General features: G+C 30.5%; 1 protein-coding gene across 1 annotated transcript in view; it reads right to left on the bottom strand.

Moving 5' to 3' along the window:
• Positions 1-25,805, bottom strand: part of LOC106462519 (lysine-specific demethylase 5D-like) — a 75,328-nt gene that overhangs the window by 11,155 nt on the left and 38,368 nt on the right. The window contains exons 15-31 of the mRNA XM_022389814.1: positions 24,580-24,774; positions 23,307-23,421; positions 22,165-22,231; positions 21,680-21,728; positions 21,387-21,462; positions 18,755-18,905; positions 17,003-17,045; positions 15,768-15,914; positions 13,872-14,080; positions 12,718-12,856; positions 12,321-12,461; positions 11,532-11,672; positions 9,368-9,539; positions 7,371-7,588; positions 6,244-6,439; positions 4,389-4,483; positions 517-1,177 (exon numbers count right to left, since the gene is read on the bottom strand). Of these exons, the coding sequence (XP_022245522.1) occupies positions 517-1,177; positions 4,389-4,483; positions 6,244-6,439; positions 7,371-7,588; positions 9,368-9,539; positions 11,532-11,672; positions 12,321-12,461; positions 12,718-12,856; positions 13,872-14,080; positions 15,768-15,914; positions 17,003-17,045; positions 18,755-18,905; positions 21,387-21,462; positions 21,680-21,728; positions 22,165-22,231; positions 23,307-23,421; positions 24,580-24,774 (2,815 nt within the window). The remainder of the gene's footprint in view (positions 1-516; positions 1,178-4,388; positions 4,484-6,243; positions 6,440-7,370; positions 7,589-9,367; positions 9,540-11,531; positions 11,673-12,320; positions 12,462-12,717; positions 12,857-13,871; positions 14,081-15,767; positions 15,915-17,002; positions 17,046-18,754; positions 18,906-21,386; positions 21,463-21,679; positions 21,729-22,164; positions 22,232-23,306; positions 23,422-24,579; positions 24,775-25,805) is intronic.

Below are 25,805 nucleotides of genomic sequence, written 5' to 3' on the forward strand. Positions count from 1 at the left end.
TATTAACATGTAGATTCAATAACAGCACTATTAACACGTACATTCAATAGCAGCACTATTAACACGTACATTCAATAGCAGCACTATTAACATGTAGATTCAATAACAGCACTATTAACACGTACATTCAATAGCAGCACTATTAACACGTACATTCAATAGCAGCACTATTAACACGTAGATTCAATAACAGCACTATTAACACATACATTCAATAGCAGCACTATTAACACGTAGATTCAATAGCAGCACTATTAACAAGTACATTCAATAGCAGCACTATTAACATGTACATTAAATAACAACACTATTAAAACATATATTAAATAACAGCTCTAATGCTAATAATATATCCATTCAATATCAGCAAAATTAAAATATACATAAGTTGTATTCATATAATAAGGTACAAACATAAAATGAGCTTTTCAGACTAGAAACTGTAAGGTAATAGTTTTTTCTAACAAAAAACTTTCTGTAATCCATTTTAATCGTCTAAAATAAATATTCTTCAGCTAAAAAAACTTGATTCACCTGAGAATTCTTTAACAGCATGAGAACAAGTAAGTTCTAACTTACTGTTTAATAAAGCAGCCTTCTCTTGTGCTGTTTTACCCAGCTGGTCACTTCCTGTTGTATGAGTTTCTTTATCAGCATGAGAACAAGTAAGTTCTAACTTACTGTTTAATAAAGCAGCCTTCTGTTGTGCTGTTTTACCCAGTTGGTCACTTCCTGTTGTATGAGTTTCTTTATCAGCATGAGAACAAGTAAGTTCTAACTTACTGTTTAATAAAGCAGCCTTCTGTTGTTCTGTTTTACCCAGTTGGTCACTTCCTGTTGTATGGGTTTTTTTATCAGCATGAGAACAAGCAGGTTCTAGGTTACTGTTTAATAAAGCAGCCTTCTGTTGTGCTGTTTTACCCAGTTGGTCACTTTCTGTTGTATGGGTTTCTTTATCAGCATGAGAACAAGTAAGTTCTAACTTACTGTTTAATAAAGCAGCTTTCTGTTGTGCTGTTTTACCCAGCTGGTCACTTCCTGTTGTACAAGTTTCTTTATCAGCATGAGAACAAGTAAGTTCTAACTTACTGTTTAATAAAGCAGCCTTCTCTTGTGCTGTTTTACCCAGCTGGTCACTTCCTGTTGTGTTGGCTTCTTCAGCATCAATACCTTTACTCTGTAAGGATGAAATACTGTTATTCACCTTGTACTACAAATCAAACTGAACTATGAAAAAGGTATCCAGACCAGGTATTAAAACTGTAAGAATGACTTTATGAGAGATTAAATGAAATTTTGACCCCAGCATTTAGAGTTTTTCAATTAAATTTCTAGGAAAATGTATACATCATACTTCCAAACAGATCTCACAGAAAATTACACCAAGCATTTCATATTTCATTCAGAAGTAGAAAGTACAGTAATTGAGGAAGTAAGATAGGTGTATTCCATGAAACTCGTACCAATAATTCTCTTTATAAGTTGAAAAAATAAACTTCCTGTCAAACAAGTCTTAGTTGTACCTTTTAATATTATTACATTTTTTTTTATCAACTTAATAACCATTGAAAGGTTCAAGTCATATTAAGAAGTCCTCTGCTGAAACAGCGGTAAGTCTACAGATTTACAACATTAAAATTAGGGATCAATTTCCCTTGGTGGACACAGCAGATAGCCCGATGTGGCTATAAGAAAACACACACACACACATATTAAGAAAGGTAATTTGAAATACCAAAACAATAGGTAATGATATCAATTATTATTAAATCTGCTGGATATAATACTGTCAGAGCTACACATTGCTCTTTTTTTTTTCTCAAAAGGAATAACATTAAAATGTTTATTCATGTAGATTTGGACACAGGTTCACTACAGTTATGTTCACACAAAAAAATCTGTGCTGTTTTATGTAGCCATCTAAGAATGACTTTACATTTCAATATATGTAATACTTTTACTTATGTTGAATTTTTTGTTATATTGAAATATAAGTAAGTACATAATTAATTGTTTTTAAAGACTAATCTCAGGCTTTGAAACAGAAATATGCATAAGAAAGGTCAACAAAATATCAAACCTTTCCACAGAACACACTTAAATTAACAAGACTCTATGCTAATTAAATCCCATTGACAGAAAACTTTACTTAACACAAATCTTATTGCCACTGTGTAAGGAACACACACATATTTGATGGACATTTTTTTACATGCATTGCATGACTATATATATGAATGTAAAGATGTATCATGTTTAGTTAAAAGTGCATGAAAATGTCATTAATGAAACTTTCTTTGAATCAAAAGTTCAGTGGCATTTGTCATAAGGTTTTATCAATAATGTTAATTGAAAGGTAGTATATAGTTATAACTAAGAAAAACTGTGGCAACTGGCTACTGTTGACTGATTCTGTGTGTGTGTATATGGGAGATTGGACAGGCTTATTAATTGTAAGAAACATCAGAGTGTGTGTGTGTGTCACAACTGAATGATCAAAATTTCTCCAAACATTACAATAATTCTGTAATGTGGAAACCAGTAAAAACTGGATATTTTGGGTGTAAAGAGAGAAGAATCATTTTCACTTAAAATCTAAGTAGAGAACATAATTCTTTTTATAATTGATATTTTATCAATACATAACAATCATTTAGTGCATTTCATAAACATAAATGTTCAAGCTTTTATTTCTGCACTGCTCCAAGGACTTTTGCAAGTCAACAATACACTCCTTGCTTTTTTTTAGAATTTTTCAGACAATCCTAAGATACACATTACATTACATTAAAACGATTTTGAGGCCTCACCATTTCATTACAGTCCAGTCATGCTTTATCTGATGATTGTGCATCTGCACAATAGCCCTGCAGCTTAGTTTCCAATTGCAAAAATCTCTGTCCTAAGACTGTTATGTTCCAAACATACACATTCCTCCCTGATCCATAATCTATCTAGAGTACAAAGATGACAGTCTCCCAGGACCCATTCCAACAGTTTGATTGCACAGAAACCCTGCATCTACAACTTGACTAACATGTTTCTGTATGGAAATACATGAATATCAGTTTCATTCTCCAGCTGCCTGAGGTATACCACAGTTGAAGTGATATGTGTCACATTTCCTTCTTGATTATGTTGTGTAACATTATCTAGACACATGGACAACTCACCTGTCACAAGATGTTGCCCTTTACTTATCATAGCTGGGGTATGACTTGTTGCAGGATGGCTCTGCTGTTGATTTATATTATTTTGTTTTCCAATGCCATTAAGTGCAATGGATACACCTGTCTTGGAAATTCTAAATCTCCAATGTAAATACATCGTTATGATATGAGTGTATGAATACTGTGTGTTGATTAGGGTTGTTACATACCCCTTTTAAAAGCGATCAGTTTCAACAGCATCCCACTATCTACTAAGTGTCAAAATGTTGTTTGATACATGCCATTTCACCACAACTTTATATCAGCTGTGGTTGGAATGATTTACTAACTTGCTTATCCAAAACTTTTTAACAACAAATTTCCAAGTCAACCATAAACATGTTTGTATTCCACTTCTGATATTTCATCAACTCTCTTGCAAAGTTTATATGATCTGATACAAGGGAAGAGCCAACATCAGCAACCATTTTTACCCTTATACTCTCCCCCTGTAACAGACTATGCCAATACATGGACAATCAAAAATATAATCAATAGATATCTATCTCAAAACACTTTTGCAATGACAAATATGATTTGTCACATCTTAAAACAGTCATTCTTGGATCAGCACCAACTGATAACTCTTTATAGGAACACAAAGAATAGCACCTAATTTATAATTTAGGGATCTTTTCTCTATCTGAATTAAATTAGATATTTTCATTTTTGTAATAATTCTTTATTCTCGTGCATTTTCTATCTATAGTCTAACCTAGTTTTTTAATTTTTAATTGAGTTTAGTTTGTATTTATTAATATTTGAGTCTTTTTCACTATTTTTATTTATTTCTAAATTAGACTTTATATTTGTAGTTATAATGTATTCTTTATTTCTTTGTCTACAATAGTACTTTAGGCTATCGCAGCATACATTATGTACACATCTACATCATTATTGTTTAAATGTCATTCTAATGTACTTTTGTTAGTGACTGTTTAAATATCACCTGATGAAAGACTTAGGCTTGAAACATTGTTGAATAAATCCCCTTATATATTAACATCTTTCTAGTGTTACCATTTTTCTAACTTAGGTATTCCAATATCAGATGTGAAATTAAAATGCAATAACATAACCAACTAAAAACTGTTGTTATACTAAACATCAATCATGTTCATTTATCACTAACATATATTTATATACTACACAATCTTATTTCATTCTGGACAAACACACCTCTTGCTCAGTCACGAGGACAAGATTTTCAGAGTTTGGTGACATTGACAGTATGTTCTCTTCAGTTTCAACCTCTGTTTCAGGATTTACTTTTTCTGAAATAATAAAACATCTTTCAAAATTAATACATCTCCTTCTGATCTATTTAAAAACATAAAAAACAAAATGTACTTAATCTAAACTTATGTGAGGTACATTTGATCATCTTTTAATTTTGACCATAGTTTCAGTAAAACAAGTATAATACAGGTACTTGAAAACATAAGAAACATCAATGAACATAAATCAAATATAGAAAGATAGAAAATAAATGAATCAGCATTAGCTGATCATATGGTAAACAATGTTTTTTCTCACAATATAAATTGGAATAATGTCAAATTGATTAAATATTATAATAACAAATATGAACTAAATGTAATAGAATCATTAGAAATATTTCAGAATTCAAAGTTAATTTTCAGTAGAGCTTTGGGTGCAGGCAGTGGCATAACAATAGGGTGGCCTTAGTGGTAAAATACCACAGGCCCAGGGGCCCACATTTTACTTCACAGTTTTCACAATTTAGAAAATATTAGAAAAAAAAACACTATTTTAAGAATGTATGTCATTCAGTTTGGTATCAAATTCTAAATTATAATTCAAATGAGTATGATCATTTAGTTGATTTCTTAATTTAAAAGTAAATATTAAAAAAGAAATCCTAAATATGAATTTTGTGTGTCACGTGGTATATTTAATGCAGCATTGGTTCAAATTAGATGTTTGTGATGTCCAAATACAAAGTCTATAGTTTCTTACGAATTAGAAACACAAATTACCAATATTTACAAGCTAGAATATAAAATAAGAACCTCCTATCTTTTCTGTTTGCTGAGATATCACTATATGTACTGAACAAACACAGTGGCCCCCACCCACCCACCTCTCTTCATTTTTGGAAACACTCCCTTATGTACAAGTACTTCTGTCTCTGACATGTGAATAACCAATCAAAAGCTCAGAAGTCCCCCTAGTGGTTTTCTCAACCATTTTGAAGTATTATGATGTCAACTTGTTCTTTCGATCCAAGATTTTAAGATGGTAAGTTGAGTTTTTTAGTCTGTTCGAAATTTCATATTTTTTTAGATCCAAATACAACTTAGTTACTAAGCTTGATAAATTATAGTGGAATTCTATGGTATCAATATAGTTATATGATTTTTTTGGTTATTTCAAATGTACATATAAAACCTAAAAAAAATTATTTAATTTCATATCCTCCATGTGCAAAATTTGATAAGGCTTAGCAATCTATGGCATGCAGCAAACGAGTACACTGGCACTTCTATCAATTGAACAAGCTTTTGCTCGTCAGTTAAATTTTAATGAACTCATTGATCAACTTTCAGAGATGAAAGCAAGGTAGAAAGATTTTTAAATATATTTCTTATGGAATATTCATAAGTTTCATGTTTATATTTTTTAATACTGATTTCGTATGTTTAGAAAAATAAATCTAGCTGAAATTTTCTCTTCACCTGAACAACGTGGATCCTTCTTTATATTTGATTAATATGACAGCGAAGCTTAATAGGCTTTACATGTTTCAGTTGTTCCATATTAACCACAAACATTATTAGTTTGGGAGAAAGAAACAGTAATACTTTGCCACCATAGAAAATCTAAAACAATACATTCTTTCATTATATTTCTTATGTTTAAGACTGGTCTAAGTTTGGGATTCTACTTGTTTGCAAGATTTAATGTTAGAATATACCAAGTTATTGGGCAGTCTGTGGTTATAGCCCCTAAAACTTTAGAATACCGACACTGGACAGTTTTTTGCTATCATTAGTATTGTAGACTTCCTTACCTTGTTTAGTGCTATGTACAGACTGCTCCATACTGTTCTGGTAGGATGTTAACCCAGGGCTATGTGCATCAAGCATCAATTCTGAATTGATGTCTTTCTCTGTATCTTCATGGACTTCTTGTTTTACCATTACTTTTGACAGCTTGGTGATAGCTGTGGTCACCTCTTTGGTGGCAAGGAAAGTTTTAGCTCGCTTCTGAAATATAAATATTTATTGAATATTAGTTCAACTATATGTTAATATTATTCCAGCCTAACTTACATGAAGTGTGTTTCCAACTAGGATAACTTAACAGTACGTCACAAAGAGAAGCATTCATGAAACCTGTGTGATATATAAGCCAAGAAAGTCCACAACATCAAGAACACAGGTTTCAATTTGTAAAATCAAACAACAACCAGAAGTAATGTTTCCAAGGTTATAGTTACAATATAAGAGCTCTAAACCTGCACCTGCTCTATGTAATAAAATATGTAATATTAGTGTTAATCAAAAAATGCATTTAGGACATCTTAATGTATATAAACAAAACCTAAGTTGTTCATGTTCTGTTTACAAATCTTACAGCCACCAAAATGAAATAATATATTTAAAACCTATCAGAAATACTGAAATGTGATGTATTATTTTTCATAATTACGATATTTTTTCTAATGTAAGACAATTTTATTAAAATCAAGAAAATATGCTTCTAATGACCACAAGCTTGAACACCAAATACTAAGTGTTCAGAGTCTGGTCACAGGCTCTTTATCAGTGAAAATGTTTAGAATTGGTTTACTACAAACTTTTCTATATTAGAATTTCAGAGTTTAGTATGTTGAGATTTCTTTGCAAGTGAGCTTAAACAGTTAAACTTACTTTTCAGAATCAATTATTAAACAATATTCAAGTTATACTAAAATTAACTTTTAAACAGTTTATTAACCAAATCTTTTCTGTGGTGGTGCTAACGACAATTTTGTTCCTTAGTAAAGGCATACAACATACAGATCAGACTCAATCTTAGTAACATTTCTATGACCCTTTTTCACATATTAGTATAAGTTTTTAACAAATAGTGTTTTATAGTTGAAAACCTACATAAAACTGTTTTATACAAAATATATTTTCCAATAAATCTTACTTGCCAGGATGTCACCCTTTCTTTGAGACACTGTAATGCTTCCCCTTCAGCAATTCTGACTGGCAACTTTTGTACTGATGTCACAAGAGAACAAACCATTTCTAGCCTCGGTCTCCGTGATCGATGACACAAAGGACACAGGAATTTGAAATGTTTTACAACATCAAGTGCCATTGCAGGTAAGAAATCTTTTACATGACGTAATGAAACACAAGACACTAAAAACAAGTGTAAAATAAACATCTTTAGTACCAATAAATATTTGTTTAGAACCTATTTTATGATACAATGGAACACAAGATACTGAAAACAAACATTTGATATGGTATAGGCTTACATATGTTCACTTACATTTTGTAGGTCTAAGTTAACAAATAATGTTTGAACATAAATTCTGATGCTAATGATATGTTAATCTAACGTATTTAGAATTTCCCTTGCTAACCAATAACAAACATGTAACAATTCTCACACAGAACTGAATCACTTAATGATCACTCATTAACTTACAGGTTCTGGTATTTCTATTTCCAGATCATAACATCATCATCACATAATGACGAGCTCTGTCTAGCAAACAATCACCTAAACTGTTAAAAACTTACAAAAATAGTTTACATTTTTAATCCTGAATTTGTAAATAAATTAGCTCAGAATCAATAAAAATGTGGTGATACATTTTCAAGTTATCAGATTCATTTTTCACTTGATTGTTGTATCATTTAGACTTGGGTTTAAGAAAGTTCAAACCATCAAATGTAAAATGATTCTGATATAACTTTAAAAACTGGTTGTAAGAGTTCACCTATTTTGACAAGGGTTGACTGCTATTTTTGGTGTACACTTGGCCAAAAACTTATATATTTCAGTTCAAACAATAACCAAAAGTATTCAAATAGCAAACAAAGTGCACAAGATGACCTTTACTAAATGTTTTAGTAAAAGAAATAATGGATGAACTTCAAGAATAACATATCAAATCACTCTCTTCAAAATAAAATGACCTCAGAAGCTTTTCACTCCCTTTGTATTCCTTTTCAGAAATTCTCTTTGCTCTTGACACCTTGGTGATTTCTTTTAATGAATATACCAACATGTTCACATTCAATTAGGCATTATTTATTACATCTGAAACATCTTTTCATTTTGTTATTTTCAAGTAACAGAAAACACAGGATATCATCTTCTGATATAGTGACTTACATTCATTTTTTATGTTTTAAAACAGGAAGCACAGGATCATCTTCTGATACAGTAACCTACATTCATTTTTTATGTTTTAAAACAGAAAGCACAGAAAAAAAAAACTGACTTTTGGCCAAAACATGTAAATACTGGTCTAAGGAAAAGCAAAGATACTTTACTAAAATCCACCTAAAACAACCTTTTTCTATAATACCATATGTGTGGTATACATGGTTTTGATGTACTTTTTTTTTTACTGATATAAATTTTTTGCATTGTTCATATGATAACTTATTAAATGGCCACCTTTTACAACCTGATCTATCATGTCACCATAAAATAAACTCTATTATTATATTAGTCAACTTACTGAAGCTTCTGGATGAAGACAGATAGATAATGAACAGTATGTTGTTGTGCAATAAAACAATCACAGTATGTTGTTGTGCAACAAAACAATCGTTCAGTTTCTTTTGGTTTTGTATTGGTGTTTTTTCATCGATATATTGGTATGATGAAGGTTTTGTAAATATTTCAGTTTTACAATAGTTTGTTTTTACCTACCCACATGATTTTAGATCAAACACTTATCTAAGTCTTGTAATAGCTGATGCTGAAAAAGTGTCTACCAAGATTTTATACCACGCACTTGGTATCAAAATATGAAATACTAATCCATACACCATGGAGGATTATAAATTACAACACATAACAACAGGAAACTCAAACTCTCAGCTAGAGGCAAGTTATTCTGGACCAGTTTATAATTAAAATTAATGTTATAGGTAAATAAAGTTCCATAATTTCCTAACCATGAAACCAGTCTTTACACAGCTCACACTGAAGCATCGATTTGGTAAGTGGCCTATGACAAATGCAGTAACAGGTCTCACTAGTATTCTCAGCTCGCTTGTTGATGTTTTTGTTCCTCAGTTCTCGTATGGCTTCTATCTCATTTTGTTCGGCAAGTTTGAATGCTGCACTCTGAAGAAAACAAAATAAAAAAATATTTTCTTGTCTTTCCTTAAACACAGTAATAACAACACACAACAAATCAAAGCAGAAACTATAATTTAAATACAATTACAAATACCAAGTTCCTCTTCACTGCCATACTATAAGTTGTTTTTGTATATTTTACCTTAGCTTCAAGTGTTGGTACAAATTATATGCATCAAATATGTAAAATATCTGTAGAATGTAGAATGTTACTGTATTCTGTGATATATAAAGAACAATGTTGTATGTACCGGCAACAATATAACAAGTAATGATACTATATTATGTGATATATAAAGGTCAAGATTATGCACCTACAAGCATGCTGTTACTGCATTATGGTCAATATTGTAATTAGTACATACAAAGTAACATTTCTCAACCAATTTCTATACATAACAAACACAATGAAACTTCTATACTTGAAAATATCTTGCTTCATTTCTTATACTTGCTGTTGCTCTACAATTAAATGAGGGCTCCTTGTCATGTTCCAATTAAGAATTTCTTTTGTGTTAAAAGGCTTTAAATGGATATTGTTTGTTACACCTAACCTGGCAATTTAAATTTGTAATTTCTTTAGTAAAAACTACACTGCTGTAATTTTCTTTTAGTTTTGTTTTTGAACTTCCTTACATTTTTGAATTCATTTTGAATGTGGAATATATCTATATAGTTTAGATGTGGCTGTTGAGGTCTACAGAACACACATCTGTCCTTAACTTCTCTTAAGTATAACAGACGGTGTATTCCTCTCCACAACTGACTACAATTGGTAAATAATAGTTTTAGATGTGGCTGTTGAGGTCTACAGAACACACATCTGTCCTTAACTTCTCTTAAGTATAACAAACGGTGTATTCCTCTCCACAACTGACTACAATTGGTAAATAATAGTTTTAGATGTGGCTGTTGAGGTCTACAGAACACACATCTGTCCTTAACTTCTCTTAAATATAACAGACGGTGTATTCCTCTTATTGTTTAGGTCCTCCTTTAGCTTCTCTTATTAACATTACTTTACACTTCACATATTATCTTTTATGTGTGGTGCCTTCTTGGTCCACTTACTCAGTAGACATAAACAATGTAACACCATGAATTTTGTATACGTTGGTCCACTTAATAAGTAGACATAAACAATGTAACACCATGAATTTTGTATACGTTGGTCCACTTAATCAGTAGACATAAACAATGTAACACTGTGAATTTTGTATACGTTGGTCCACTTACTCAGTAGACATAAACAATGTAACACCGTGAATTTTGTATACGTTGGTTCACTTAATAAGTAGACATAAACAATGTAACACCATGAATTTTGTATACGTTGGTCCACTTAATCAGTAGACATAACCTATGTAACACCGTGAATTTTGTATACGTTGGTCCACTTAATAAGTAGACATAAACAATGTAACACCGTGAATATTGTATATGTTGGTCCACTTGCTCAGTAGACATAAACAATGTAACACCGTGAATTTTGTATACGTTGGTCTACTTAATAAGTAGATATAAACAATGCAACACCGTGAATTTTGTTTATGTTGGTCCACTTAATCAGTAGACATACCCAACATAACTCCATGAATTTTATATACATTGGTCCACCTAATCAGTAGATATATATACAATACAACTCCATGAACTTTGTATATGCTTGCTCACCTAAATAACAGATATATCCAGCATAATTCTGTGAATTTTGTATAAAGATACCTTTTCTAAAACTAAAAGTGAAGTTTGAAGTTCTGTCTTAAAGTTTCTATGATCAAACTCCATGAATACTTTCAGCTGAATGCAAAACTTCAGTCCTGTGAACTTTCCTTAAAGCTCTGGCCTCAATCATACAATTCTTCTTACAGGACCACTCTGTTCACTGTAAACTGTTTTTAAGCCCAAATGTTGTCTTGCTGACACTTTCATATTATAGATTTATAATTTCAATTAGTTTAGAACATATAACCTTACACTTAAAGTTTCAGTAAGATTCTTGTTATCAAAGGCTGCTGATTCTTCTACATCTTCATCAAGGTCATTATTACCATCCTTTGATTTACTTTTCTTGCTCTTGTGAATGTAGAGCCCGAAATCCTTTCTTGGTAAGAGAACCTTAAAAATAAGTTAAATATCATGTCAACATTTTAAATTTGCAATGGAACCAGAAAATGTCAAAAATTAGAGCAATGCAAAATATTTGTTTTAAAAATGTATGAAAAAAAGAAATATTACCTCCATATTACAAATAAAAGGAACTTTGAAAATGTTTAGAATGTAATGCACATAATATTCAAAACCAAGTTAAAATCTATATGTAATTGGTTTTTATCAGATTTGTAAACAATGTATACATTGTGGGGTGAAAAACATTCATAGCCTGATCATATTTTGGTTTTGCATTCTCAAACTTAATTTCATTTTCTGGAAGCTTCGAGAGAGAGAGGGGGGGGGGGGGGGGGAGAGAAGAATTCATAATAATTCACTTTATATAAACTTTTATGTTTTAGATACACATCTTAACATTAATTAAAGAAACATATGAAAAACAATTATATTAAATAACAAAAGTTGTAATTCAAATATATATATCTATATACCTAACAGAAAATATATAAATGAATTTACAAAAACAGAAAACATCCAAGATAACTGATGGCTTATGTTAGTTAACTGTCCAAGTTCTTTACAAGTAACAGTTGCAATGTAAACTTCCTAAAATGAGTATTTAGATCTGTAATATTAAAAGTAACTTCTTATTACCTGAAGAAGTGTATATACAGAGTTCTTCTTTAGGAAAATTTGACGAGCTCTTTCTAAAAAAATTTTGACTTGTTCTGAATGGACAGGACTTTGTGCTGTAAGGTTCTCAAATTTCTCAACAATTTGACGATCATTTGAATTCTAGAAAAAAATATATACATATTCAAGTTAATAGATTAAAAATAATTTATAATCTTAACCAAACAACTTTTTATCCACTGGTATTACAATCAAATATAAATATATTATAAAGCATGTCTAATTACCAAATGTATATGAAACTTTATATAATTTTCAAATATTCAATACTATGCTTACATGTGTCACAAATATTGTAACAGATTTGTATTTAACACCTATATTGAAATAAAAAGTTTAACATAACACATATATATACCTGTGAACCTTTCGTTGATACAGTCCAACCTTTTGCTTTTTTAATTATATCTCTCAATGACAAAACGTTCGGAAGGAGGACCGGGATTGGACAGGCTTCATTCAATAGATCCTCTAAGATTTGTAACTCTTTCTGGGGACTAAATAAAATATATATATTTAAATTTAGTTTGCATGATGAATCTGAAAAAAAAACAATTTTATTTACGCTATGAAAAAATTCAAACATCAAAATAATGTAATAATTGTTATTATACACTAAATATAATGTTATTAAGCTCAGCACAAAGAATAACCATGACAGTTTATTTACTTATACAACTGCAAAATACTTTCAAGTCAAAGTTTATTTACTGTTACCTTACATAAATAGCATTTTGAATAGATTTTGGGTAATGCATTCTTTTTTCGTATAATAATCTACAGATTTGGGGGGAAATACTACCATAAAACAGATATGTATAGTTAAAGCATTATAATGCACATGTTTTACAACCAAAAATCTATACTGGAGTATTTAATGTATTAAATTCTTTAGAGTGTCACTGTGATACTTCATTACACTTATTATAAGCTTGTTTTCAAATATTAAACCCTTGTCCAAATATTATCTTTATTACAGAGAGAGAAATCCAAACCTATGTATAAATAAACACAGTATCATCCCATTCAAACGTATTCACTATCCATGTTTTATATTTGAATGAAAGCTGGTTAATTGTTGAATTCTTAAAGTTAATCACAGGCTTATAAATCAAAAACCATGATAAAATTATACTGGAATCAATTATAGAGTTGGTTTTACCCAAAAGAACATATGACAAAGCATAAATGTTTTTTTGTTTGTTTTAGTGCAATCGTATAAAATAGAATATCTGTGTACTATCCACCACAATGAATCACACCTTGAATTCTAGTTTTGCAAGTCTGTAAACTTACTTTTGACCAACTGAAGGACATACCAAAATGGGTAAGCAATATATAACAAATTGAAAATTTTAACTGTAAGACAAAAATTAACATTCATGCACAAAACATTCTAACAATATCATTTTTGCATAATTCTTTCTTGTAACTTCATACTTTAAAAAAATTACTTAAATTTTTATCATTTATAAACATAAAAATATCATCTTGTAGTAAAATTCAACACACTTGGCTTGAACGTAGCCTTTAGCCCTCTCTTCCAATCGTTCACCATTAGTAAGTAAATCCTGAAGATGAGCCATGGCTTTCTCCACACTAGAATGAGGAGGAAGATTCACTCCAGAGTCCATGAGCTTCCTGAGTGTCTCAAGAGTTACTTTTTTTGGATTAGACAGTGATGACTTCATATCTTCTAACCAACGACTTTGTAAGAGTTTCTGCAAATAAATCTTAATTTAACCCTTGAACATTTTTGAACCTTACCCAAAAAAACAAAACTGTTTTCTAATATTCAAGATACTTGATGTCAAATACTACTCAAAAAAAGATCATTATCAGTTTTATAACTACATGATAAAAATACATGTCTACATTAACCTTTAAGTACACATGTTGGATCCCTATGGACCCTGACCAAATAATGACGACTCCCAAACTATTAAGCCTACAAATATAATTTTTTCACTCGGCAAGTTTAACTGGAAAGGAAAGAATTTTTTGACCAATTTTTCTTTCCTACTTGCAATGGCTTGAACTAGTATGGATAACTCAACTGTATGTAAAGATTAAATGAATACTTAGCAGCTAATAAAATTCCTAAGCCTAAAGTTTGCTACCATGATGGCACGAAGGGTCACTTAAGCCCTAACCAGCTAATAAAGATCACTTTATCAGACCAATAATGAATCACAATAGGTCTCACCATTCAATTATGATTTCTAGTTTTCAGTTACTTATAAAAAAAAAGGTACTTAATACTGAGAATACCATGGCACTTAAAAACGTATCACAGAGAAACCACAAAACTTGGTACCTAAAAATAGATTACCCAAATTAGTTTCATGTTTCTTTTATGGTAATAAAATGAAATACATACACATTAGTGCTAACATAAGACCACTTGATTTTAGGAAAACAGCTTCTACTTGTCATACCCTAACTACAGGCCTGGGCCAGTGACTGGCCAGTATAGTTCATAACATTACACAGATATTTTACGTAGCAAAAGGAAGCTGGTAATATAAGTCTGAATTTTATAAATTCAAAACATAAAAAGATTCAAGGGTACACCTTTAAGAGAAAATTTAAGACATTGAAAAGGAAAGTAAATAAGACACAAAATACCCTAGGAGAACTTAACCCTATTTCATAAGAAACAAACAAATATTACTACTTACACTGTTTAAATAAACTGACGAGTAAAATCTCTATTTCAGTACCAGCATTTTAATTTATGTAAAATCATAAAAGTTCTATTATTTATGAAAATGTGTTGTATAGAACTATATTTACACAAACAAGTAGACAAAAGTCTTTTATCACAACAATAACTGATTGTAAAGCAATAAACAATTTATATGACTCTCAATGTTACATCATCTCTGATGTCATACATCTTGGTTCAGAGTTGGTGAATAGAGGTTAAATAAAATATATCTGAGTCATTAGTTGTATAGTCATTAAAGATTACTATTACAGCTGGATGGTTAGTGGTATTTGCTAATCAATTAATCACTGAGATTCGATTAAGCAATTAGTAAGGTGTTCCTCACACCATGGTACGCACAGGGAAAAAAGGGGTGACTGGCATTGCATGATGTCAACCAGTTGCCTTCCCTCTAGTCAGCAGTTTAAATTCAGTGACAGACCTTAGTAGCTTTTCCAACAGTAAACAGTTTGGTGGCAATGGGAACCAAACCCAAAACCCTCAGATTTGTTGTTTACAGGGTAACTAATAACATATGAGTGACATAAAAAATTCAGTAAAAATATCATCAGTACTGCCCTCTTTAGTTGAGCTCAATGTAAAAGAAACTTTTACTGATATCACCAACAGACTTTCTGTAATACGAAATGAAGACATAGCAAATTACCTTTTGTATCTGAAGACAATTTCTAACTTACATGTTTCAGCTGAAGAAGTTGGGGCAGGTCTACATCTAGAGCTAAACCATTATCCAAAGCTTTTTCTAATTTTTTAATATCTGGCAGTTCTTGGTCCAACAGTAGTTTGGCTTCTTTTTCAAATTGAGCCACTTGCTCAATCATATCCTGATTTGTAAAAATAGAAAAACTTTTATACGGAAAATAACACCTTGCTATCCAGTTTAGGGTGCTGAATTTGGAAATGAAAATTGTTTTTGTTTAATGACAACCACCTATAAATTTCAAATGCAATGGAAGTAGTAGATAGCATCTTCAAAACATTTTTCAGATTTTTTTAAGTTAGTTTAACATTTCATTTTTCATACAACCATTAATGATTTAGATTTTCTATTAGATTATTAATTTTAAACTACCAACTATATGTTATAAATACTGCTAATTTGAATCGGTTCGAAATGTTCAACTCTTATGAATACATAGCACAACCATACAAAATTTCAGTACCTTAAAAATTTAGTTTTGATAAAAGACCCAATGTCTAAATTTCCTATAGTGCATAAAATCAAATTATTCCTAAGAGTCATCTTACTCGTGTTAGTTAACAAAGTTGCTAAAATTCACTTAAAACTCTTAATGTTCTTCAGTAAAGTTTATACATGAAATAAAAGATAAAAATAAATAAACTGATTATTTTGAATATCCAATTTAACAGAATTACAAGTTTACAACACATATCTCTGTTTAAAGAAATCTTCTGCCAGTTTAAACATTTATTATAACAGCATAATAAGATCTCAAAAATCACAAAGGTGTCTTCAGTGTTTACTTTGTTCAAAAAGTGTTCATTTAGTGTTATTTTACAATGTGCTGAGCACTCCAAAAAATAAAAGGATAACTTTATTGTTTACTTTGTACTATAACAAATAAACTTAATATTCCAAAAAAAGATCAAGGGAGGTCCAGTTCAATCTAAGTTTTAATCAACGTGTGTTATTGGGTTATACTAGTTTCAGATACTTTGTACTATGCTCAAAAAAAGATTATAAAGGAAGTATTTAACAATATTTTACAGCACAATGTATTTTATTTTGGTTTTCTTATTAAGTAGTTCTGTCACTTCAAGGTTTGACAATTTTTAGTTAAAAATCTTTTTTTTAATTAACATAATGCAAAAAACATTCCTTGTACTTAATGGAACATTTCCATTATTGCTGATTTGTCATCCTCAGAAATGACAAGTTTGATATTCTTACAGAAACTGGCAGACAGTGGGTTCTAGGAGCATGCCACAGATGTCTGTAGAGGAAGTTAAAATGTTTCATGAACAGATATGCAAAGTACCATGTGAAATCAAAGAAGGAGTTATTATTAAAGTGAGAACATTTTTTAAGAAACTCTTGTATTCTTAATGAACAAACTTGCTAAAGGTAAACAAGAGTAATAAAGATTTTGTGTTTCACCAGAAAGAATATATAACAATCAGATATTTTAAACTATTTATTATCTGTAAAGATAAAAAATACTGGCGTGTAACATCAACATAGAAAATGTAGTAACATATTACATATAAAAGCTGCAACAAAAGGACCCTGACATGAAACTAAATATAGACTGAAGGCCTTACCATTCCAAGACCAAATAAAAGATCCTGACATGCAACTAAATCTAGTGTAATGGCCTTACAGTTTAAAGACCAATTAAAAGATCCTCATATTGTGAGATAGCAGATTCTATTTTTTTTATGATTATGGTTGTGTTTATCGTTCATTTATTATTTACTTCTATCGTTTAGTTTATCTATGAATTTTTAGTTGCATTAAAATGCTAACTCACCTTCTAGCTAATCATTTGTATTTTGAGTAATTATGTATGTATGATGAAACTGACACCAGCTTCCCTAACAGTGATGTACAGATACTATTAATGTAGCAGATGATTATGTAAATTTATGATCACATTGGGTGTATTCTCTTGACATACTCAGTGAATAAATACCCTGCCAAAAGCTTCACTAAGAGAGAGAGAGTCATGAGATAGTTAATGATTAAAATATATTGTTTCATCGGTTGGGTACCCTTGTTGTTAATGATTTTTTAGGCCATAGAAGATTTCCAAGTTAACGTGTAATAATTAGGCATAAACATATGCCACCTGCTACTATTATATAAAATAATTCCTAAAAATAAACAGAAATATTATTCTGGTCAAGCATAAACTACAGATAAGTCTTTCTTACAAAAGTAATTGCCTGGCTTAACTATAGCTACCTAAAGAATGTGTTGAGTGGATATATAAAAATATATTTGATATTCTTGTATCAATGTTATAATTACATTGTTTTCAAATTTAAACAGGATAGAAGAGAAAAACCCAAAAATTTTAAATCATCACAACTTTGTATTATAATGAAAGTCAGAGTGGAAAGACCAGATTGTACCCAGAACTTGATACTAAGAAAGTGAGGCTCTTATGTCAATGATAGGAAAAATAAAAGGATCTAGGATCTCCCCTAAGAAAGAATGGCATAACGATAAACCACTAAATAAGTTGCTTCCATCTAATACAACAGTACAGTGTAGAGACGCTTTCTTACTGCAAGAACTGGATATTTTATCATCTAACAAAAACATTAAAAACTGTTTATATTATTACCCTTAATTCTGTTAATGTAAAAAAAGGACTATGTTTTAGGCAGAGCCGTAATGGAAGAAAAACATAAATTACATACTTTCTAACAACAGCCTCTAATAAAAGTACAATAAATTTCTTTAAAACTGCTTGGCCTTATTGAAACAAGGAATATAATTTTTTTTAACAATTTCTAGGCCTTTATTTAAGCTGAAAAGAATCATGCATGTCATCCACACAAAATTTTGAGACTATAAAAACACACACTTATAAACATATGGTACCAATGAACAAATCATTACCCTACCTTATTCAGCAGCTTTAAGAAGTTTATCAGATATATAAGCTACAACCAGTATTAAAAACCTATCACTCACCTTGTCCTAACTTTCCTACTGAGAAGCTGTTGAGCAAGACTAGAACACTTGTCAGCATCCTCAATTACATCTTCTAAAGCATTTAAAATCTCTGTTTTAGGAAAGCTGTTTGTTTCTGCTTCTTGTATCAACTCTTTCAGCTCTGTAATATCTGAAAAATACACAGAAAAAATAAAATCAAAATAATATAGCATTAACTATTCATAACAAGTACATAACTCAATAATTTCAAGATATCTGATATTGTTATATTAAAACAATTTTGTCCACATTAACAGATCAATTCATGCTCTATCTGAAGCTCATGCATTATGATAATAGCCTTGCAACATATTTTCCATTGCAAAAGGTTCCATCACAAGGATGTCATGTCCCTCCCACCTGCTTGCTTTCCATAAACCATCTAGTCTGAGGGCAACAGTTTTCCTGCATCCATTCCAACAGTCAAATCACATAAACACCCATAAGTGCTACCTCCAGAAACAGGACAAATATGTCTTTGTATGGAATAACATGAAAACCTGTTTCATTCTCCATCTGCTTCAACAATGTGACAGTTGAACAAATATGTTGAGGAAGTAGCATGTGTCTCTTTTCCAGATGGATTTCCTTCTTAATTATTGCTTCGAACATGTGGATAGCTTTTTACACTAACTTTTGTGTTAATGGATTCTCACCGATTACAAGATGCCACAGCTCACTTACCAAGGTTGAGGTACAACTTATTGCAGGTCTCTTTCTGGATTGCTCTGGATCCCTAAGTTTATCCATATTCTTGTGTTTTCCAATGCTATTAAGTACAAACAAAATCCCACCTTGAAAATTCTAAATCCACGATCTGAACACATCTCTCTGAGTGTTTGAATATTTTTCATCATACTCTTCCTAATGGTGATCAGTTTGTTGTAGCACCACACTATTTCTGATGCATACCATATCATCACAACTTTATATTGGCTGTGGTTGTCATGTACCTTGGTGACTAGCATACTCAATTTTTTGTAATATAATGTACTAAACCAATAGGATATTTCCACTACATCTAGTAAACTTTCCTCTCTCACTGTTCTCTACAGTTGGCCTAAATTTGGGTACAAAAGTTAAAATGAAAGCTTGCTAGAGAAGTACGTATGTTTTAGACTCATAAAAGAAGTAAAATCTTGATATGATGAAAGTTTTATGCATGTGAGATATAAGCCCATCATTCCTGTCAGTAAGTTAAACTTGTGCAGAAAAATTAATGAATACAAAATATCAAGTAGAGGTTTGGTTTAAATATCCTTTGTTATAATCTTTCATTGACAGAATCAAGCTTTCTAGCTAAACCGAGCACTTCTGTTTTCTTCACTTTCTTGTTATATGCAATGTGAGCTAATATATTTAAATGTATAATATTTTAAATATCTCTTATAACATTCACCTTAAGCTGTCTTATCATTTTATATTGATTATGCTTCTAGTAAAATCTTCCAGAAGCATCAGTGTAAATTTTGTAATGGTAAACAGAAACTTCACATTGCACCAATCCTGTTTTTACCATTAAAAAATAAAAACATCTAATTCATTTTTACATAGCTGACAACTGTATACACACTTCAAATAAAACCTGACAATTCATGATTGAAAGTTTTTATAATCCTTGAAATCACAAACTCGTTTCTTGCCATCACAATATGCAAGAGCTACCCACCCAAAAATTATGTAAAACATTGTATTTATACTTCCCCAAACTTTATTAACATTCATAAGCTTAAGCTTGACAAAACATCACATACATTTCAGTAATCCATGACAGTTCATGTATTTACAGCCATCAGATTAGTATTAAAACCTTACTTAATATCAAACTTCAGTAACCTCCTTCCATGACAGTTAATGTATTGAAAGCCATCAGAGAGTCAGTATTAAAACCATACTTAAGTAATCTGACTTTCATGACAGTTAATGTAATCACAGCCATTACAGGATTAATATAAAAACCATACTTAATATCACACTTAGTAATTTGATTTCCATGACAGTTAATGTATTGAAAGCCATCAGAGGAATAGCATTAAAACCATACTCAATACAACACTTCAGTAATCTGACTTCTGTGACAGTTAACATATTCATAGTCATTACAAGATTAATATAAAAACCTAATACAACTCAACAAACTAGTTTTCATTACAATGATTTTACAGTTATGAGGTTTAATTGTTATAAAGAAAAATCTACAAATTCTTAACATATACAGTCAAGAGTCCAATTACATTTAATATAATACTGAATATCAGACAAAATAATGTAGTTATCACCATAAAAACTAATGTTACAACTTTTTAAGTTAACAAATTATCATATATCAACCAGGGATAAAACAACTTGTGAATTAATTTCAGTATTTATTATTTTTCCAAGATTGTAAATTAAAGAAAAAAGGATGAATTTACAGTGATCTTAATAAACAGTACCATTCAGAGGTAAGATTATGTTGATAAGATGTTCCTGATTTAAAAGTTACAAGTTTTCAAAATAAATAACTTATTTTAAAAACTTTTTTAAAATTATGTATTAATCTATCTGCTTTTCTCTGGTTTAAAGTGGTTATTATTATTATAGAATCCAATGTTAAGTTCCATCCTCTTACCCAATTTTTCATCTTCAGGAGCTTCTAAAGCTTTTTGTACTTTCACCGCCCAATAGTCAAAAGACTCTGCTCTCAACTTTTAAACGATGCAACATCACTGGAAGTTCATCAAGTGTGTAACGGTACCCAATAAAAGAGTAAATTGTAACTTTTAAACGATGCAACATCACTGGAAGTTCATCAAGTGTGGAACGGTACCTAATAAAAGAGTAAGTTGTAACTTTTAAACGATGCAACATCACTGGAAGTTCATCAAGTGTGGTACGGTACCTAATAAAAGAGTAAGTTGTAACTTTTAAACGATGCAACATCACTGGAAGTTCATCAAGTGTGTAACGGTACCTAATAAAAGAGTAAGTTGTATGTGACCATATACTGAAGAGAAAATGTTTATAAGATATAGTTGGTCACATTATCAGAATGAAGTATAAGCATGACATGTTTGTATTTAAGCCCAAAGTTACACCACAAGTTATCTGTGCCGTACCCATCACATTATCAGAATGTAGAAATGAAGTATAAGCATGACATGTTTGTATTTAAGCCCAAAGTTACACCACAAGTTATCTGTGCTGTACCCATCACGGATATCAAACTCAGTTTTTAGTGTATAAGTTCACAGACTTACCAATGAAACACTGGAAATGTAAATGACATGTAAATAAATGTATTTGAGTTTTTCTTTTAACACATCTTTTAAAACTTAAAAAAAAAACAAGTATCATAATTGTGCATTGGCAGCTTGAAAGTATTGACCACATAACAAGAATATTATTACCTTAAACAGTGTTTGTTGGGTAAACATGAGCACAGTTTTTCTTTATGGTTGATACAAACTAGTTTACCTGAAAAATTAATAAAAAAAAAGAAACTTCAGGAAAGATATAAATCAGAAGCATACAGAAAATAATTAAGCAAAACATACAAATGTTTAAATAATCCACAGAACTGAGAGCACATCTCATTATTATTATTACTTGAAAAAAAAAAGGGTTTACCACCAATATACTACCAGTAGTTATTATTACTAAAACAAAAAGCTTTAATTAACACCAGTATATCATCAGTAGTTATTATTACTAAAACAAAAAGCTTTAACACCAGTATATTATCAGTAGTTATTATTACTAAAACAAAAAGCTTTAATTAACACCAGTATATCATCAGTAGTTATTATTACTAAAACAAAAAGCTTTAACACCAGTATATCATCAGTAGTTATTATTACTAAAACAAAAAGCTTTAACACCAGTATATTATCAGTAGTTATTATTACTAAAACAAAAAGCTTTAATTAACACCAGTATATCATCAGTAGTTATTATTACTATAACAAAAAGCTTTAACACCAGTATATTATCAGTAGTTATTATTACTAAACCAAAAAGCTTTACCACCAGTATACTATCAGTAGTTAACAAGGAAGTTTCCAAACACTAAAGGATAAGGTTACGATATTATTAAAAATCTATAAATAATGTAAAATTATGCTAATAACATTCTGTTTTAAAATTTTTCCTGCAAACTTATCCTCAGTGTCAAGGAACAATTCAAGGAGTAAATTAACAATACATCTTTTCATTGGTGGAAATCAGATTAAATAGACAGAATCTAATAATAACACAAAGTAACAAAAGCTGAGAGGAATGGGGAATTTGAAGTACACTGTCACTAAGTTTTTAAGGATTAGCTTACTTCAGTATAATTAAGTTTTCAGTGGCAATAGATTTTAAAAGAATTATAGGAAATGCTGAGTACCTATAAGCAGAACAGAAATTAATTTACCCCATAAAATTCTTAATATTTACTTTTTGGGTATACAAATAATACATACTTCATCAGTACCAACGTTTAGCTTACAAACTTTATATAGCTTATTATTTACTTATGTAATAAACATTTGAATCTCACAAAACTTACTACTGTCACAAGAGCATGTTAGTGCAGAAAGAAAACATGTAGTTTTACAGTAATCACACTGGCGCTCATCATCTGGTAGGAGTTCAAATGCTTCACGTTCAGCTTCAGTTACACCCTGAAAGATAAACATTACTTCTCTAGATAATTATTTACTAAATATATTTATCCTGTTGTTTAAATCAATCACTACTGTATACTTATACTGTTGTTCAAATCAATTCCTACTGTATATTTATACCATTGATTAAATCAGTCACTATCGTATATTTATACCATTGATTAAATCAGTCACTACCATATATCTATACTGTTGTTCAAACCAATTCCTATTGTATATTTATACTGTTGTTTAAATCAGTCACTACTATATATTTATACTGTTGTTTAAATCAGTCACTACCATATATTTATACCATTGATTAAATCAATCACTACTGTATACTTATACTGTTGTTCAAATCGGTCACTACCGTATATTTATACCATTGATTAAATCGGTCACTACCGTATATCTATACTGTTGTCTAAGTCAATCACTACTATATATTTATACTGTTGTTTAAATCGGTCACTACCATATATCTATACTGTTGTCTAAGTCAATCACTACTATATATTTATACTGTTGTTTAAATCGGTCACTACCATATATCTATACTGTTGTCTAAGTCAATCACTACTATATATTTATGCTGTTGTTTAAATCAGTCACTACCGTATATCTATACTGTTGTTCAAATCAATTCCTACTGTATATTTATACTGTTGTCTAAGTCAATCACTACTGTATATTTATACTCTTGTTTAAATCGGTCACTACCATATTTCTATACTCTTGTTCAAATCAATTCCTACTGTATATTTATACTGTTGATTAAATCATTCACTACTGTATATTTATACTATTGTTCAATTCAATTCCTATTGTATATTTATACTGTTGTTCAATTCAATTCCTATTGTATATTTATACCACCTTGCCTAAATCATTCACTACTGTATATTTATACTATTGTTCAATTCAATTCCTACTGTATATTTATACCACTTTGCCTAAATCAATTGGTGCCTTGCTAAAGTATTTCACGAGTAATTACAACAATTAACTGCACTAGATACAATCACACTTTACAATAAATACAGTTACACCACTAATTAAAACATTTAACCTTTTGTGGTAAACATTAAAACAGGAAACTAGATTTCTGCTATTTGCTCTCTATGAACACACATTTTTATCATCTTGTACATTTTTAAAACTAACAAGACCTACCCATTCCAGAAGGGATTTCCTCATAACTCTCTCATTTTCCACCATCTTTAACATATCCAGAAAAGTAGATGCAGCAAGACTGATACCTAACTTATCTGGATCTGATGCCATCTTACATATCAACTCATCATGGGAAAAGACACAGAAGCGATGGAGAAGACTATAATGAGATATACATGCACGTCCAACTGGTAGCTGAAAAAATAAAATAAAAATGTAACAGAGATATGACAAACTGAAAAATCTAAGCAAGCTCTTCTCTAAAATAACTAAAACTACTAAAATAATCTACAAGAATTCAAAATGAAAAGGTTGAAATATTTCACTTAAAGAACCAGCTCAAAAAAAATCTGAAGAATCGTAATTTTCTTGATAAAGTTTTTCACTAAAATGTTACATAAGAAATAAACTGTTAAATCAAAGACCACAATTGTAGGAGGATATTTACATACATACAATTTAATGACAACAAGAGACCTGTTGGTCCATCTAAGTTGTCCCATTCACTATACTAAACTCTAAAATAAAAATACAACACTCAAATCCAGCCGTTATCATTCAAATGTTTATCAGGCTTTCCCTTAAGCTCCCATAAAATAACTGCATCCACTATATCTGAAGGCAACCCATTACAAGTTCCAACCACCGTGTCAAACCAAATAAAGCTGTTTTAATTATAAATGTCTCCTACCCTACAAATTTCATACTTGTGTACTCCAGTCTCATAATTTTCACCATTAGATATTAAAAAAGATGATGCATCAACACTATCAATTCCATTAACAATCTTAAACACCTCAATCAGATCCCCTCAACAATATCAATTCCATTAACAATCTTAAACACCTCAATCAGATCCCCTCAACACTATCGATTCCGTTAACAATCTTAAACAGCTCAATCAGATCCCCTCAACACTATCGATTCCGTTAACAATCTTAAACACCTCAATCAGATCCCCTTAACACTATCAATTCCTTTAACAATCTTAAACAGCTCAATCAGATCCCCTCAACACTATCGATTCCATTAACAATCTTAAACACCTCAATCAGATCCCCTTAACACTATCAATTCCTTTAACAATCTGAAACGCCTCAATCAGATCCCCTTAACACTATCAATTCCATTAACAATCTTAAACACCTCAATCACGATTACCCCTTAACACTTATCCTAATTACCGTTAACAATCTTAAACACCTACGAATCAGATACCCCTCAAC

Source organism: Limulus polyphemus, unplaced genomic scaffold (assembly GCF_000517525.1).
Source record: "Limulus polyphemus unplaced genomic scaffold, Limulus_polyphemus-2.1.2 Scaffold1190, whole genome shotgun sequence".
Taxonomy (NCBI): Eukaryota; Metazoa; Arthropoda; class Merostomata; order Xiphosura; family Limulidae; genus Limulus; species Limulus polyphemus.